At 37.8% G+C, this 19,011-nt stretch overlaps 1 protein-coding gene across 1 annotated transcript in view; it reads left to right on the forward strand.

Moving 5' to 3' along the window:
* Window positions 1-18,529, forward strand: part of SLC36A4 (solute carrier family 36 member 4) — a gene marked incomplete at its 3' end in the record, with an annotated part of 33,355 nt that extends 14,826 nt beyond the window's left edge. Inside the window, exons 7-10 of the mRNA XM_057399860.1 lie at window positions 3,285-3,512; window positions 4,646-4,744; window positions 14,305-14,474; window positions 18,360-18,529. Of these exons, the coding sequence (XP_057255843.1) occupies window positions 3,285-3,512; window positions 4,646-4,744; window positions 14,305-14,474; window positions 18,360-18,529 (667 nt within the window). The remainder of the gene's footprint in view (window positions 1-3,284; window positions 3,513-4,645; window positions 4,745-14,304; window positions 14,475-18,359) is intronic.
* Between the last annotated feature and the right edge of the window lie 482 nt (window positions 18,530-19,011).

The following is a 19,011-nucleotide window of genomic DNA, read 5'->3' on the forward strand; positions in this document are numbered from 1 at the left end:
AGCTTGGCTGCATCAAGACTGAAGCAGGAACACACTGGGGTAGGAGGGATAGGAAAAAGAATCTGTGCTCCAAAGAGCATGGTCCCCTTTCATGTCATAGTTTGCTTTTCTTACTTGAGCAACAGAGGACTTTAAGTTGACTCTTGGTATTTCTCGACTTGCTCGTGAATATTTGCTGAGTTCTTTGGAAAAGTGTCCTTTTTTTCCTTGTTTGCTGTTGGAGCTAAAAAATGAAAACATGTTCCTGCTGTGTGGGAACACTTTATTAGATGTTTAGCACTTCAAAGATGACCCATCGGTGTGATGCTAAAGAATGGAATATTGATTTTTTCCTAGGTTTTGTAAAAAGGAAAAAAACCCTCCTCAAACTTAGGAAATAAAACTATGTGTGTTAAAAGTGTTGTAACATTCAGCACTATGCAATAATGAAATAACACAGTCTTTATCTGTCTAATAACATACTTTTGTGCCAGCTCTGGCACTGAGTATTGTACTGGGTGTTGCTCTGAGTTGAATAAATAAAGGCATTAGGAGGAACCAATGAGTTCAATGATTACTGTTTTGATCCCACTAGATATTAAAAAGTCCATGGACTGTATGACAGAAAGAGAAGGTTTAGGGATACAGGCAAGGAAACAGTGGTCTTAGTTGAAGAGACTAAGGAAAGGAATTATTTGTGGCTTCTGAGGTAGTTCAGTTGAACTGAATTTTCTGCAGTCACTAGTTGTGCATTAGACATGTTTTGAGTACCTGACATAAGGAGTCTGATAACCAGATTTGCACGAGTGTTTGATCTTCCTGGATACAGCTGAAGTTGATGAATGCGTGAATGAGACATTTGATGAAGCACTCCTGTTTCAGACATGACACTATCATGTAAGTTAATGCCTTTGCAGTCACTATGCGTAGTGACTTCAGCAGCTGTGTGCTGCCTTTCTAAAATCATGATGATGCTTCCTCATGTGGGTTAGGGAAATGTTTGTGGAACTCACAGATAGCATCCACGATAAGCACAGAAAAAAATGCAGGTAATGTGTGTTCAGGTTGGAAGCTGAACAATGTTCACTGGGCTCTGTGACATATGCAGAATATTATGTATGTCTTTTTAAGAGCAGATCCAATGGACGGGTAAGTAAAAGATTTGACTAAGTTGGCTGATACTCCGGTGATACTTCAGGTTATGTTGCTTTGTTTAGGAAAAAGACAGGTACAATGTCTTCTGATCTTGGCCCAGCATGACTGCCATATGCAGTGATGCATGAGTGGAGGACAGCAGGAGAGTGAAAGTGATTGTTGTCCAAAATAGGAATCCGAGATAATATTAATTCTAATGTTTTGGAGAAGAAGTTGGACAGACAGTGAGTCATAGTCATTGTAACGCAATCAGCAGTAAACATGCACTGAGCTAAACAGCATATGAGAAAGAGTGCAAAAAAGTCCTCCTACTGCTTTGTATTTTGTTACTTGTTAGAACAGTTTAAAGTAATACCTGATTAATTAAAAAAAAAATCTAATAAAATACTTTCAAAGTGATGGTAATGTTGGCTTGCACCTTGACAGACCAATATAGAGTTTACTGTCAAGTAAACAGCCAATTGCTCCACTCTAAGAGGGAGAATAATGATCCTTTTTATAATGTTAATATTTTACTTTGGCTTTCTTCCACCTGTCAATCACTCTTGTCTGTTTGCTCTTCTACAATGTTAACCTTTCATGGATTCATAGACTGGTTTGGGTTGGAAGGGACCTTAAAGCTCATCCAGTTCCAACCCCCTGCCACACGCAGGGACACCTTCCACTAAGAGCAGGTTGCTTCAAGCCCCTGTGTCCAGCCTGGCCTTGAACACTGCCAGGGATGGGGCAGGTTCAGGATTTCATCTTTTTTCTTTCTTTCTTTGCACTTTGAGCAGCAGGATCTGATGGAGGCTCCTCAAAGTCATGACATTTCTGAGAATCCAGTTGGTATTTTAAAAAGGTATTTTAGAACCTGAACTGTATCCTGCTGCTGTTATTCCTTTTCCTTAAAGGAAGAATGTAATTTGTTTTCTAATAGCTCGTCATCCAGTTATTTGTATAAATTGAATGCATGGTAGGTTGAATATTTATTGTAGCTGAGGTTTTCAATGGGACTTACGTGCTGAAATCACACTGTGTTTCTTAGAATCCCCCTTACATGTCTGTGTGTGCAGAGTGGCTCTGACTGCCTGTCAGTGCCGGCAAGCAAGTAAACACATGAGACTGTTGTTAAGGTGAAAGACTGTTAAAGTTGTATTTCTGTGTATTTTGTTGTTTCTGTATTTCCATTTTAAGTATGGTGGGAAAGCAGGAAACTTCTAGAGAGTTTTACTTCATGTGGCATTAGGGAAGTAATTTGGTTGAGTGTTTGACATGTTGCTTGGGAAAGTAGAGTTATTGTAGCTGTGTGAATTCACTGGAATTCAGATCAAAATGTATTTAGCTCTTTGTAGCTTTCTTATTGAAAACTAACAGAAGGTAAGTGTCTTGTAAGTGACACTTAAGGTTCTTGCGAGCTGGAAACAGTCAGTGTTTCCATGATGACTGGTGTCCTCTGTGTTCATTTTAGAGTGAGATTTCTGGAAAATGTGGTTGCAGAATCACATCTTTTACCTTTCCCTTTTTCATAATGAAAAAAAAAAATCTATCCAGTGCTTTTTGTTCCAGATGACAGAATTTTAAGTTAATTCTGTCTTCCTGAGTTTGTGGATTGTTTGAAACAATGAAAGTAAAATCAATTGTGTATTTTTATGTATTTTTTTTTCTCCTAGACTTGTAAAATCTGAGTTTTGGCAAATGTGCCAACTTGAATGACTTGATTTACATACAGTTGGTTTTCCATTATCAACTAAGGCCCTTTGCGTCATGCAAGTCTCAAGTGCCAATGATACCTTGATTACCAACTGTATCTCCAGCCTGTCCTTCTTTCTCTACTTTGGCTGCTGTTCTTGGCCCAGTGTGACTGCCATGTTTAGTCATGCGTTAGCAGAGTGACCGTATACTCAGTGACAGCACTGTTTGATAACATAGAATCATGGAAATCAGGTTGGAAGGTTCCTCAAGGATCATATGGTCTGCTTGCTTTCTTGGCAAAGCATGACCTAGACGAGATGTCTCGGCACCCTGTCTAGCCAGATCTTGAAAGTGTTCAACACCGGGGAGTCTACCGCTTCCCTGGGGAGATAATTCCAATGGATAATTGTTCTCTTTGGGAAAAATTTTCCTCTTGTTTCCATTTGGAATCATCATCTTTTGTTTAATTTGTACAGGTCCATGAAGGATTCTTGGAAAACAAGACAGCTCCCATAAATGTCAGTGCCACCAGCAGTCCTTCTGAGAAAAGGAGTACTGATTTACGAATATACATGCTGTGTTTCCTGCCATTCTTGATCCTCCTGGTCTTTATTCGTGACCTGAAGAGCCTGTCCATGCTTTCACTGCTTGCCAATCTATCCATGGCTGTCAGCCTGGTGATCATTTACCAGTATATTGTTAGAGTGAGTATAAAAACATTTATTGTCTTTTGTTTTCAGTGTGGCAGATTGTATTTGTTGCATGTGGCAGTTGGTCTCTGATAGATACGATACTGACTAACAGTTTCTGAAAGGTGGAATTATCTTGTATTTAATTTGAACAGGTGCCCTATTACTTGACATGCTTTAAGCACAGAATTCTACAGTACTTTTGAAAGACAGGATAATATTGATGCACTTCAGAAAAAAAAATGTATTGTAACAAATCGGAGTCCTTGGGGAAAAGAATATGTGGGTTTTATGAGCTGCATACAGAACTGTCAAGGTTTTAATCTGTGGTCAATCTTTCTGTTGCAACAGAAGAACAATTTCAACAGCAGTGTTTATTTCTAGTATTTCTCCAGTACAGTCAGAAAAAAATGAAGACTTACCCTTTAGGAATGCATTTTGCAGACTTCCATCTCCTGGGAAGTTGAATAGTTGCTGCATAGTCTGGATTGATGCTGGTTTTTCATATTTGGAGGCATTTCATAATGGAACAAATTAAACCAATGGTTGGAAAAAAAAATCACGTGTAAAAACCTTTACCTTTTTATTTCTTAGGATTTTTGAAAAGTGATAAGATGCTGTTGCATGCACAGTGTAGATAAGTGCTGAGTGACAGTATTGCTTGAGAAAGCTATCATGTGAGTGTTATGAGATGAGTGGGAAGCAGAGAATTAATTACTCTGGAATTAATTGGTCTGCAGAAGCTCAGCTTGTATTTAAAAGATTTTCTTTTGCTGTTGCTTATGGTTGTGAGAGTAACTGCAGTATGAAAACAATACTATGAGAAGTTTGCAGAAGATTAAGCTTGAGGTGTGAGCTTTCCTTTTTGTTTTAATTGATATTCACTCATACATGCTAGTGTGATACTTTAAATGCATGATTTCTAGTGTCACTAGTATGAATGTAGATTAAATATATGTGCAAGTATCTGTGTGGGTGGGGAGGCAGCTATAAATCTGTATAAAGGACTGAGTTTGGGATTGTAAATAGCCATGTATGCACCACTCAGCATGTGCTGAGTTTTCTTTGCTATAGGGTAATGTTTCAATCAAAATTGTAGGATCAGATAATGCACTTTACATAGCACTGTTTTGCATTGTTTTCTTCAGGATATAATAGATCCACGAAAACTGCCTCCTGTGGTTGGCTGGAAGAAATACCCACTGTTTTTTGGGACTGCAATATTTGCTTTTGAAGGAATCGGTGTGGTAAGTGCTTTTTACTGACTCTTCAGAATATCTCAATCTATGTTAGATGATGTGATACAGACAGTTTACTCCTGCTGTTTTTTTCGTTGTTTTTGTTGAAGCACTGATATGAAAAGGGTTAATTTATCTTATCAAATCAGGCAAAAGTTGAGGACATAACATCCCCGTCACAGGGAGTTTGAATTGCTACTTGGACTTTTGGCGCCTTCCCAAATTACAAGAATGCCTTTAGTTCCAAACAGATTGAGACAATAGTGTAATCATAACTAGTATCATCATATGCTAGATAATAATACAATACCCAGCTAATAATATGATGATACTATAATTACAGTGATTCAGCAGCTCAGTTTTAGGTGATGAGAGTGTAAAAACAGAAACTTATTTAGCATCCTTCTTTTCCTTTGGGATCACAGAAGACAAAGTGATTTATTAGAAATGCATTATTCTTCCTGCTTCAGACTTGTCTGTAAATATGACTTGACAGAGATGGAGATGATGAGAAAAAGAATAGAATTTTTTTCCAATTCATGTCCTTCTGACAATGAACCTCAGTTCCTCATCGTTTCCTGAAAGATGTGGATTGAATAGATTCATCACTTTGAAAGCTTGTTTTTTGAAAGTAGATAATTTTCAGTCTCTGCTGTTTCTAAGGGCTTCGTGCTTACATCTCAGGCTAGCAAAGTTTGCAAGTTAGTTGGCATTTGTTTCACATGTCATGTTTTAAAAAATAGCTGAAGAGGCTACTGGGAATGGTAGGTCATAATGTCTTTGAACTGTTAGGAAATTACTCTATACACTTTATTTGTTACTAATACAATTACACGCTTCAGCAAGTGTTACTGTATGATTAAAGCCCAAATAAACAGCCCTTTCCTGCCCCTCCAAAACAAAACAAAAACCAAACCCAGACCAACCCCAAACCAGCATGTGGTTAATCTGAAATGATTGTCTGTCACTGACATAACACAGAAGAGTTTTCAAATCTCTTTTTTTTTTTGTAATTATCAGCTCTGACTTAAACCAGAATATTTTATCTTGGTGTTGCAATATCACTGCCAGAAGAGATAAATAGGAAAACCCTTTAACTCTTACTATGTTGCAACAGTGTGTTTTCACACACAGGATATTTGGATCTAATGACTGTGAGTCTGTTTCTCAAACTGTTCTTGTTTTCAAACTGTGAACTGACTGATGCAGCAGTTTAGCTACCATATATCTGAGTGTATCCAGACATCTTTCCTTTTGTCATCTGGAAGTTCCATCATAGGAAATCATTAATTTTCCTCATTTTGATTGATGCCTACTGGGCAAAAATCCCATGCGCAGTGAATCAGGCAGATTGGACTATACTAAGGTTATTGCTCTAAAATTGTACAGTCCATCTGGGACAGACTACACTTACTATATGTGGTCAAATGCAAGTCGTGTACCATAGGTCTTGATACATATCCCAGTTGTATCAGATATGCTTATAGCACAGAGGTGTGGGTTGTAGCCAGGAAATCCTAAATGAGGCTCCTGTGGGTCTCAGGAAAGCATGGAAGGCTTACCACTTGGTAGTTTATTACATTATAGGTGGAGAATTGATTTATAGTAATTATTTTCTGGCACATTAGAACCCACCCTGGGGGGGAAACTAATCCTAGTACAGCAGTAGTAACGTTGACTTCCAATGGAAACCTTTAAAGAACTGCTTAATATTTCTTCCTTATATGCAGGATGATATTCATGTTTCTCTACATGTCCAAAATATCCCTCAGAAGCAGAGTGTTTGCTGTGCATTCTTATGCTGTAGTTGTGTGCACCAGAGGGAAGATTTGACAAAAAAAAGATTTTATGGATCTGAATAATCAGAACTGAGCAAAGTTGTTGAAGCATGAAGTAAAAAAAGATGAGTGAAGCAAAGAGAGGCGAACGCTGCTGCCACTTCACATAGTTAATATTTCATACAGTTCTCTGTGATTGATATAATAACCAGTTATTACAGCTCAGTAAGTTGCCATCATAGACTGAGCTGTGATCTCTCTGTATACATGTTTGTGACCTCTTGCAAATGTGAAGTGAAACAAGATTAGTTTAAAATTCTTCCAGAGATGTAAGCAAATGTGTTTTAACCCACATTACAATGGATTGAGAATACTCGCGTAGTCAGTTGCTGTTGTGTATCGGATGTGTTACAGTTTGTTACCCTGTGTCTTGTTTATTGTCATTCTTATGTCCGTGTGGTTGAATTATCTGGTAATGAAAAAACCCTTACCATTTAGTTATATTGGCTTCTTAGTCTGCTCTCTGCCTGCAGGGACTCAAGATGGATTTACCTAATCTTTGTTTTTGTTAGAGACTTGATTCTAGATTTTATTCTGGAATGTCTTGGAAACAGCACTATTAATGTGAAGTTATCTGGACATCACATTATAAACAGAAGCCTTGCGGTTTCAATTTGATCAGAAAAGTTGATTGTGGTTGTTACATTTTATGCAGTAAGTTGGCCTTAAACAGTTATGAAGCCTCATTTCTCCTTGTCCTTGATTTCAAACATACATTATGCTAATTCTCATCTGAGAGCTGCCAGATTACTGAATATATGAACGGGGACAGCAAATGAAATTCTGAGGTTTTTGGGCTGGTTAAATCATCTTAAACAGAATCTGACAAGAGAAGAAAAATGCCCTCTGTGGTTTTTCTTCCACCGTTGTTCTGTGTAAAATGGTCTTTCCTGCTAGGAGTGTTTAATGGTCAGTTCAAGAAGAGCAGTAAATTATCTACAAGGCACAGTATAAAACAGTGCACCTTAACCACAGCAGTTGGGAGGATTTATTTTCAAAGACACATAGTTGCTTTTGTTTTTTATTAACAGGGGAGTGGCTAATCTAGACAGAAAATAATTGTCAGTTCATAATCCCATGTTCAGTATGGAAATGTGTTTGTCTGGTTTCTTTGAACCAAATAAGAGACTGCAGGGGAAATACTCTAGCACTGGTTCTTTTTCATCCCATTGTTCCCAAAAGCTTTTTATATATTGTTTTTTTTTTGTTTCTTTTAGTTTAGCACTTGTCCTTATTTAAAGTATGACTGTAGTTCTTCAGTAACTATTAAAATGAGTGAGACTAATTAAATGGAGGAGTCAAAAGTCCTGTTCACTATGGGGAAAGTGATTCAGGAAGGTGCAGTGATTCAGCAGGTTCCTAGTAGGATTTTCTTCTTGATCTTGATTGAGTGTATTTCTCTTTTAGACAGTGAGTGTACAAACATGGATTTTGGTTAAAATCTGTCATTAGTTTAGAACTGATTAGCTGTCCCTGTGTAATAAGAAAATCAGCAGTATGGGAGTAATTTGAAGTATCGTTGCTTTGGCATAATTACAGTGATGAATTGATGATATTAATATGATGAATTAAGATGTTCTTACCTGCCTGGGAGATCAACCTAAACTCTTATTTGATGGCAGATTTGGACAATTTGTTATTTTGCTAAAGCCCAGACAGGTTGCTCATTTGTTGCTACAACTGCTACAGCAGAAATAAGGTTAATGCATGCTCAACTGTGTACTTGTAACAGGATTAAAAAGTGCTGCAGTCTGTTGCTTGTGCTGTTCATCTCTTTGCTCCCTATTTGAGTTGTCTGTAAAAATGGGGTCACTGCTTATTGAGGTAAGGTACCTGCTGCAAATTTTGAATGTCTCGGCAGCCAGGTGGTGATCATCACTATGTGCTAACAGGAGGAGTTGGCAGCACGGGTACCCCATGATCCCTTAATATTGAGTGAGCAAATCTGAGAGCTCTGTACTGTCAATCTGGTGGTTATCAGTCAGTGTTGAGAGCTGGTTTGGGATTTCAGCACTTGTAAGTTAAGATTTTAAGACCATCATGGTTTCCTTGTGAAACTAGTGGCATCAATAAAGTCTGTGGAACAGTAGTAGCAACAGAAATGCAGGTAATAGCTTCGCATCATGTTAAACTTGTATAATAACAGTTACACCTAATGAATGTTTGGTGAAAGCCTGGTTGGCTTTCTCGTTAGAGGTATGAAAACCAAATCCAAATGTGGAAGTGATATTCTAATGTGAGCATCAGAAGGATGCAGGATGAAACAGGTTCATAACATTTTAAAACAGAAAGATACTTTTTCTTCTCTGTTACATACAAATGTAAGTGAAGTGCGGTTTGTACAATTGAGTGTTTGTGGGCTTTTTTCCTGTTGAGTGCTGCAGACTGATTAGGGAAGAGAAATTGTTTCTTTTTAATATTAATTTCAGGTTTGGAAAATAAGGCTTCTGGTATTTTAGCCTATGACTAAAAGATGTCTATTCAAATTGCTTTTGAACTTGGATATCACAGCTTTGCAGTAGAAGGTGGGGTGGTATTTGTATATGGAAAGACAGGCTCTGGAATCACATTAGGCAGCAGCTAACCAATTCCAGGAGATTTAGAGAAGAGAACGTTAAGTGGATTATAATTTTAAAACATCATTATTTGGATTTTGAAAGTGATGCAGATGAGGCTGTGAGGCCTGTGCCTCTGAGATAAAAGCCTCTCATTATCAAAAGTTCTTCTGCCCAGATTAGTATTATCCTTTAAAAAAAATAATGAAACCCAATGGTGTTCTTCTGTTGCTTTAAGACCAGACTAGATTTGTCAGGAACAGACATTTCATGGGTAAGATGACATCATCCAAATGTACTTGGGCCATCTCTAAACTGGGGTGTATCAGTTTCATTGGTGCTCCTTTGAGATGGTGCAAAGGCTTGTACCCTCAACATATGAATGATAGGAGTTCTCAGAGGATGTTTTTGCATTTGGACAGGCAAGGGTAGGTGACTGGATTTAATGACCGTGGAAACGACCTACTCTTAAATATACATGGTAAATGTGAACCTTAAATGTTGTGTCAGTAAGAGGCAGGTAGGAAGAGTCTGAGAAGATTGCTTTTTGGAGTGATTGGAATTGCTCAGCAGATTTCAGAAGGTGGTGTTCTGTAAGGAGAACTTGGCTTCTGGATTTATTTTTTTTGTAGAAACCTTTTATTGCAAAAATTGATGTACAGTTACCATTTGGCTTGCATCTTTCTGTGAGTAATAGTAGCCACCCATTTATTTGCAGTCATGGGGGATCTGTTAAGGAAAATTAGATTTTTTATTGCGCTTGTGCAAAATAGTGATGTTCTATATCTTCCTCAAGCGAGTGAGCTTTAAAAATGCATCTAAAAGTGATGGAATAAAAGCTTGTTGCTCAAAACAATGTGTGAGACTCTCTTCTGTACAGTGACAGAGTAGCTGTCAAGGACAGGCAAGCAAAATATAGCAATGTAATAATAATATATGTTATGATCATTTTACTTGGAGAAACCACACTTTGTCTTTAGGCAGCTCCCTAGTACACTGTAGGGCTGTAGATCCACCTTTCAGTGAACAGATGAATTCATTAGTGACTTCTGCAGCAAGAAAGAATGGGCCAGGCTGGGGCTACATTGTTTTGCTGAGGATTCAGTCTTCTGCCTTTGGGCGTTATGTAGTAGAATTTATGTTTACATACCTTGAATTCCATCCTTTGATACCAGTTTCCTCAGTTTTTTTGCTTTGAATGAACAAACTTTATTTTCTTGCAGTAGGACATGATTCTAGTTGGATACATTTTTTTTCCTGAGTAAATATTGATAAATATATTGTGTTTAATTTTCCAAAGTTCTTGTGTTGTCTGTACCATGCAGTAAACAAACATCTGTATAGCTCTCTCCTACATGAAATACTTACTTTAAAAGTGTAAGAGATGGAGGATTGCTTCTTTTTTGCCATTTTAGTGATATTTCCTAAGAAAGGGAAAGATGACCATCTATGTGTAAACATTAAGCATGTTTGCTTTTAAATTATCCATTACAAGATTAGGTTTTAGTGGCCATGACAATTAAATCAGTTTATCTGATTATCTGTAGGCTGAATTCTCCTGTGGGTTTTTTTTGATCCAGTAGTATAAAATGTACAGTAGAGATTTCTGATGAGAAGCAGACAGCCACCTTTTGCCTAATTGTAGGAAGGGAGTGTAGCAGGATATTCAAGGGAAGGAATGAGGAGACAGTGGTATTACTGGGGCATGTTTATACCTACTTCATGCAGCTTGGAATTAAAGGGAGGATACTTTGCCTAATGGGTGATGGTAGATTAGCCAGGCTATTTCAAAGATGCAGTTATACTTCTTTGTCAGTAAATGATGGGTATGTTTGAGTTTATCTGATGAATGAAAAAAGAGATGTATTATGCCTGTTTTGGAAATTAAGAACTCAAATGTACATAATTACTGAAGGGATCAAGTATGAAGTTTCAAGGAAAGTAATAGTAGTGACATGTGCCAGTGTCTCAGAAACAACAGGAAGATCTCTCTGAAGCAGGTGACAGAGAAAAAAAAAGATGTAGAATTTATTCAGTTGAGGAGAGAGAAAAATGAGGGGAAAAAAGGAATTATGAAAAGGATTGGTATCTTCTAAAATATCTGATTTTATAGGTGGTTAGGGCTGTGATGTGACTAGTGTGAACTGTGGGAGAAAGAGCACGAAGGAAGCAAAAGCATGGAAGTTGGAAGCAGGGAAAAGACCCATTAAAAAAAAATCTTTGAAACTTATGTCATGGTTCTCTCCTCTCCAGCATTCTGCCCTTGGTGACCTTGCTGGGGAGAGAAGACTATTCCCCAAAGTTTTCCCTGACCATAGTATTTCTCATCATTAGGTTCTGCAGTGGTTGCATACGTGGTAACAGGTTATAGGTCTGAAGAGTGTGGGAGTTACTGGACTAGCTTAATGTTACTGCCTGTTACAGCAGAAATTGTCATTTGAACAAGTGTAGAACAACGTTGAAGCCTTAGTGTGCGATACTCGATGCAACATCCTTTTGGAGAGAAGATGTTATAATGTACTGGACAGAGAGAATCAGATGTGTGGGGTTGTTTTCTTTCAAAGCTATGCAGTCATCTAGGTAGGGTGTTAACTTTTTCAGAAAACCTTTTAAAAGAATTGAAGAGTGAAATTAATTTCTGGCTTCAGAAGAAAAAACAAGAAAGCCTGTTCAACTTCAGGGTTCCAAAAAAGAAGCAATAAGACCCAAACTCAAAAGCATTCATGAAAAGAACCTCATGTTTTTGGCATTCAGTTAAAATGTTAGGTTTTCTGAAGTTGTTGCAAAAGGGACAAGAGAGAAATGTAGAGTGAAAATCTAACCAGCAGCTGCCCAACAGTGGCAGTGTCAGAAAAAGCACTGGCTCATGTTGCACCTCCTGTCAGCCTCTGTCTCCTTACGAACACTTCAAGGATCTTTTGCATCCTGATGGTAATTAACAGCTTAAGGAGCAGGGAGTTTGTGCAATATATGTGTAATTAGTTGTTATTTGGCTTCATGTTAATCCTGTGAGGTACACAACTTTTCAGCTTGTCTGAAATACATTATACTGGATACCATATAAAACCCGACTCAAGGTCTTTGCATAATTTCTTTGGGGATTAGTGCTGCCAAGGGAAGCATCTCCTGCAGTGACAGCAACTGATTCAAAAGCCTACTGCTACTCAGAGAGAGTCCTTGAACCTGGGAAGGCTTGCTGCTGGGTCTGGGAAGGGATGCTGTTGCCTTGTCTATGTGGGAAAGGCTGCATGAACATCCTCATCTGTTCTGGAGGCTACTGATAGTACTATTTCTTTTTGCATATCTTTTTCTTAAATTTACTATAAATGAAGGTTGTAATGTTCAGGTGAGGGTGTTGGTGCAGGAACATGTGTTTAGATGTGGTATGTTTTGTTTTGACCTACTCATTAGTGTGCATGAAGTGACATAGAATCATAGAGTAGTTTGAGTTGAAAGGGACCTTCAAAGGTCATCTAGTCCAACTTTCCCTGCAGTGAGCAGGGACATCTTCAACTAGATCAGGTTGCTTAGAATGACATCCAGCATCACTGATTTTAATGACTGAGCTTGATTTAATAGATAGTTAAAAAGCGAGGGTTAGTGTGCGTAGGAGGATTGTCCTGAAAAGTTTTTTAATGGCTTTTTAATTTTTTTTAATTAAGTCTTTGTTTTCATGGTGAAACATGGGCCTCCAGACTGACTGGTTTTAAATGCAAAAGATAAAAAATAGTAGTACTGGCAAAAATAATAATAATAAAAAAATATATTCAAATGCTTCCTCTGGACACAAATGCATTGAACATAATATGCATCACTTGGCCTTTTATGAACTTTTCCTTTATGAACTAAGTTTCAGATAGATAATTGTATGATAATGTTGTCTGCCTACAAGAAAGTTTGTTAGAATGTAAAAGGATTAAGAATGAAAAAATAAAATATAAACAGCTGTTACGGACAGAATAGAACAGTAGTTGTATGCTGCCTGTGAGGAGCTATTGAGTATCTGAGCTGAGTGATTTCAGTTCTACACTTGTTCAGATGATCACAGAATCACAGACTGGTTTGGATTGGAAGGGACCTTAAAGCTCATCCAGTTCCAACCCCCTGTCATGGGCAGGGACACCTTCCACTAGACCAGGTTGCTCCAAGCCCATCCAACCTGGCCTTGAAACAATTCCAGGGATGGGGCATCCACAGCTTCTCTGGGCAGCCTGATAGAGAGGTATTAGTAGTATTTTCCCTAGATAAAGTATTCTTGTCTAGGAGCATTCTTGTCTAGGAGCATCCACGTACTTTCAGTTTGTGTTTTAATGAAGATGTAAGAGGATCTGTTATCCTGATAAACTGCTCTTCCCAGCTTGAATTTTATTTCTTGGTTTTCCTGTGTTGCCTGGAAATTTTTTATTGGGAGCTAAAAACTTTAAGTTTTTAAGTGTTTTCAAGAACTTAGTAGGGCTATTTTTGTGTATGCCATATAGTGCATGTAAAAGCCAGTCCCTCTAGCAAACTGCATGGAGAAATGGTTATAATGCTTGTGTATTCATATTGAAATGATGGCAAGCCCAGCAAGGTCACTTGGCTATAATTCAGGAGCAGAGCACCCAACACTACATTTATTAAAAAGCAGTGCTTAGTGTGCCTTGCCCTGTTTCTGTCAGAAGAATGGAAGAGTGTGTGGGTCTGTATTCTGGTAGTCACGGAGTCAAGCTTTGCTGCTGGGAGAGCTGAGGCTGACTGCTGAGCATGAGGTTGTGTGTCAACCATGTGCACGGTAGGTTTGTCTGTGATGGAGACTGGCAGTGCAGACATGCCTAATGAAAATAGAATTACCCTTGGATTCTGAACTGTTCTGTTACTAAATACTGATGTTATTCATTGCCTGTATATTTTAATCTGGACACCCTAAGTTTCTCTTGTTAGTTTTTTCTAACCTATAAATACTGCTTTATGTTCTCACACCATTGCTATTTTCCAACCAAGATGGGTGTTTTTCAATAACTGAACATTTCTATAGGCTACGTAAACCATTGTGATCTTCCAGGCTGTAAAACATTATTGTAGAGTAATCTTACTTATTAATAAAATCATCTACATTTTGGAAATCTGCTTTGAAAGGGGGGAGAAAAGTAGTTTTACTGTAGGTAATTGATGTAATTGATTCTCCTTTTATTTCCAGGTACTTCCATTAGAAAATAGAATGAAGGACACCACACGTTTCCCACAGGCATTAAACATTGGCATGGGAATAGTCATGACCTTGTATATCTCACTGGCCACTCTGGGGTATCTGCGCTTTGGGGATGAAATCAAAGGCAGCATAACTTTAAACCTGCCACAAGACATATGGTAAGTGCATACATTACTTAAAACCAGTAATCCACAAGGCAAAAACCTTGTAAAGGTTGTTGCATGCTTCAGTGCTGTCGTGTTTATAACTGATATGTGCTCCAACTCTTTTAAAGTTGTACTATATATACTGTCTTTGTGCCTTCCACAGTTGAGCTATGATCCTAGCCAGCAATTGCTTGCATATTAAAAGGAATTGCATACAGAAACAGGTGAATGATCTTTATAGTAATGTATTCCATCTCTAGAAGGAGCTAGTTCCAGGTGTGTTGAAAGAGGGAATATATATATGTAACCAGCCATATTGCAGTTCTGAAACCAGCTATTTTTATCTTAGATATCCTTGTAATATAGTGGCCTTCTTTAGTGGAATCACTGAGTTTAGCAGGTAAACTACTGGAATAGAAGGCATCAAAAACTGAATAGATTCATAGTTCACATGCAAGTACATGAAGAGTGTATAATAATGACTTCCTATCAGGAAAATGAAGCTTATGCTTTTCCCAGGGAAGTGGTGGAATCACTGTCCCTGGAACTCTTAAAAAAAAAGTCTTCCCTTAGTGTCATGGTTTAGTGATGGACTTGGCAGTCCTGGGGTAAAAGTTGGACTTGATCTTAAAGGTCTTTTCCAACTTAGTTGATTCTATGGTTCTATGCCATGTCTCAGAGATATTATAATTTTTATTTAGCTTTTTTTAATGATATGAGAATCCCACATGCTGAAGAATCACTGAAGACTATTTCAACTGGTTCTTTGTTAGTTCTGTATCTATCTATGGATGGGTATATACTGTAACTATTAATTTAAATATAACTTAATGTTTTTAGTCCTTTTATGTCTGGCCTAAAATTAGGTTTATCAGCAGTGCACAAGTGTGAAAGCTGAAAAGTATTTCAATGTTTTCATCCTGATCAAGTAATGTCTTCCAGGTTACATGCTTGCATCTTGCTGTTTGATGCCTCTTGTAGCACTGTGAAGTATTCACTCAAATAATGTGAATCAAAACCTGCTTTGCTGAACTGAATGCTGACTAGTGCTCGTGGTTGATATGAGTAGTGAAAAGTTTGTTTTAAGTGGTAGCTCTATGTTTATTTGTGCCTTAAGAGAAGTGCTTTTAGAAAAGGATTTAGAGGAATGTGGAGTAAGGTGAGGTTACTACTCACTGTTGCTTTTTATTGTGCTCATGCAAGCAACAGAATGAACTTTATTCTGCTATAATAATCTGCTTTATTCTGCAGTCTAACTGGGCTGTTCAGATATAAGTTTCCAAATAGCTCTTGGCTACAGGGCAGATGTGATGATGAGATATTTATCCTCATGGCTTTACAGGCCTAATGCAAAGAAAGAGATTATAGAGATGGAAACTGATGCTCTGTAGGTGGGGAATTGGCATGTTAAGTTTAATAACCTCAGAGCCACTCAGGGCACATATGTAGAGATAACAAAGTCATCTGTTTTTTGTCTTACCCTGGATAGTTGCCCAGAGCACCAAACAAAATTAGGAGGAAAAGCACCTAAGTGGTATGCCGATGGGTTGTGATGTATGATGCTATTGCTGTGCAGTACTGTGGGTCTCCCTGGTAGAGTACTGATGAGCAGATGTGTGCAATTAGCTGTGCTACCAAAACAGGTTTCCAGTGAACCATATGACAATATTTTGTTACCTCATCCTCACATAAAAAGCCAGGAGTGTCTGGATTTAACCAGAGAAATGCAAGTAATGGGCAAGTTTTAAGAAGAAAGTGGTCATGGCAAAAAGCCTGCAATGAAGCTAAGCAGTGAGATTGGTTTATGTGTTTAATTCCAGCTGGACAGTCCCTGTCTTAAAAATAAGCCTTTCCCACTGAAGAAAATTTAAATCCTGTGACTTTCAGTTGTATTTGATGTTCTTGCATATGAATTGACCAGAAGGCATGCACAGACCCTAGACCAGTGAAGTCCTTGAGTTTAATTTAAATAGAGGACTTCTCATATTCTTAAAAACATTCTGCTAGCTTAGAGCTTTCTGAGAAGATACTTGTTGCAGTTCTAGTTTAGATTGTCTTTTGGAATGCAAATTGTCACTCAACAGAATATATTAATTAGAATATGTTGAAAAGGGACTTCATGAAAAGATTAGTTTTCGGCTTGTTTTTGCTGATCACAAGGGCATGTAGTGATAGGACAAGGGGGAATAGCTTTAAACTGTAGGAAGGCAGACTTAGATTAGATGTTCAGAAGTTCTTCACTGCGGGGATGATGAGGGGCACAGGTTGCCCAGAAAAGCTGGGCACCATCCCTGGAAATTTTCAAAGCTGGGTTGGATGGGGCTTGGAGCAACCTGCTCTAGTGGAAAGTGTCCCTGCCCATGCCAGGGGGTTGGAACTGAATGATCTTTAAGGTCCCTTCCAACCTAAACCATTCTGTGATTCTATATATGGGTTATTTTCCAACATACATAGGCAAGATGCACAATTTAGGCTGTCAACTGTTGCAGGCATTTTTTTAAAATGCTTTCCTTATTCTGTGTCTGAGCCTCACAGATGCTTTTATTATATGTCTTACTGGGGTACATTTTATATGAGGGTAGATGTGAACTTTTTTCCTTGATTTCTTTTGTCTTCATCTTTGATATGACACTTTTTTTCTGATAAATAATCATAAGCTTTTCCTTTACTCCAAGGATGGGGTTTTCTGATTCTGCACAGATCTGAAAAAACCCTGTAAAGATTAAAGCTGGATGATCTGAAGTCACTTAATATTTTTGGAACCATCAAAAGTATTTTAAACCAATTTAGGCAGAAAGAAGTTAAATGTAATGGAGCTTTATACTGTTATAAAGAAACTGTCCACTATGTTTTCTGAGCAGTATGCTTTTTCTGAACATTTTTATGTATAATCGGATGATATACAGGGTGCAGTACCCCTAGAATGGAAAGAGATGAATGAGAATAGAAACATGTCTTCTTAAACTGCAGCTTGTGCCTTTTACCAGTCACTGTAGAGATGGTTTTGCTTTTTATGTAACTGAGTTCTTAAAGTGGTGCAAGAGAGCAGCTTGTCTGTATGGCACAGAATTTAAAGCCATCCTAAGGCAGCTTTGCAAGAAAATAGGCAGTATCTTAAAAAATAAATCTCAATCCCCAAAACATTTGTCTTGTTACAGCAGCTCTAGTTCTGTATGGTAGGAAAGACATTGCTGCATCAGAAGGAGCTCTCTTCTATATTCTTTTTCCAATTTCTTTATATCCTGCCAATCCACCAATTTGGCACAATTTGCACTTTGGTACTCCTTTCTATTGCTATAAACCCTATGAAATATTATGACCTGACACAGTAATTTAATGGTGTCCTGTACCTAGCGGTTTTGAAGAGGAGAGTGTAGACAGCAAAAGCAAATATGGCTGTGGGTGATTTCTAGCTGTACCAGGTACTCCTTCCAATTTTAACAAATAGAGTTTCCTGAGGTGCACTCTTCCCAGTGTGAAAAATCTTTTTAGGAACACTTTGTGAACATGTGGAATTCTGCAGGATATCAATATCAGTCTTTAAAACGTCCAGTAGTTACCATCACTACGAAATGTGTACAGATTTTATTTGATACGAATTTGGAAATTTCCCAAGTAACTGCTGGCTGTTTAACATGTTCTTAAGTTTATTCATTTATGATTGCATTAATATTTGTTCTGGTCCATGTTTTGTTGGTCAGCCTATCTTCTGCAATTTCATATATTCAAGTGAATATATTCATATTAGAACTTGCAAGCAGGTAATGTTATCTTCGTGCTTGCTGCAAGGAAAAATATGTATTTATATATATATTTATAGCCTAAGTACCATTAGGAAGCTGATTTTTTAGTGAAGTGTTCAAAGCTTACATGAACATATGTAAATGTTTTCAACAGGTTGTATCAGTCTGTAAAAATTCTGTACTCCTTTGGGATTTTTGTGACCTATTCGATTCAGTACTACGTCCCTGCGGAGATTCTCATTCCAGCTGTCACCTCCAAAGTGGAGCAGAAGTGGCAGTTACTCACTGAACTTGCGGTGAGAGCGCTATTGGTCTGCTCAACCTGTAAGTATGTGCAGAACATACATAAAATGTTTGCTGCTACACGTTGTTGGGGCCTGCTTATTTAAATAAGTACATGTTTGGTTGTTTATTTTTCTGGAGGCTAGTAAACCCAAAGTTTTGCTTCAATGATTCGGTGTTTTGACTTTCACAAATGAATGAATCTAACCTTGTATTTATATTTTGATCTCACTTTCTTTAGTAGGTGTGACCAATTATTTGACAACCATCTCTTTTGCCAATAATACTCTAAAGCTGACACTTGAACATAATTTTCTTAAAATGAAAGGTTTTAAGTAGTAGTCACACGTTGCTGTTTAATGTCAGCATTTCTCTATGCAGTACATGCTGCTCATGGAGAAATACTTTTTCTGCTTTTTTGGTCTCAGGATTAAGCCTAAGGTGTCCTGCTCTGTACCCATAAAATAGTACTCACAAACATGGATGCGTAGTTGCAGTGCTCAAGGAAGGCCGCTTATTTTAGG

Source organism: Pezoporus wallicus, unplaced genomic scaffold, assembly GCF_028554395.1.
Source record: "Pezoporus wallicus isolate ANWC-B61680 ecotype Strahan unplaced genomic scaffold, APGP_CSIRO_Pwel_v1 scaffold_6446, whole genome shotgun sequence".
Classification (NCBI taxonomy): Eukaryota; Metazoa; Chordata; class Aves; order Psittaciformes; family Psittacidae; genus Pezoporus; species Pezoporus wallicus.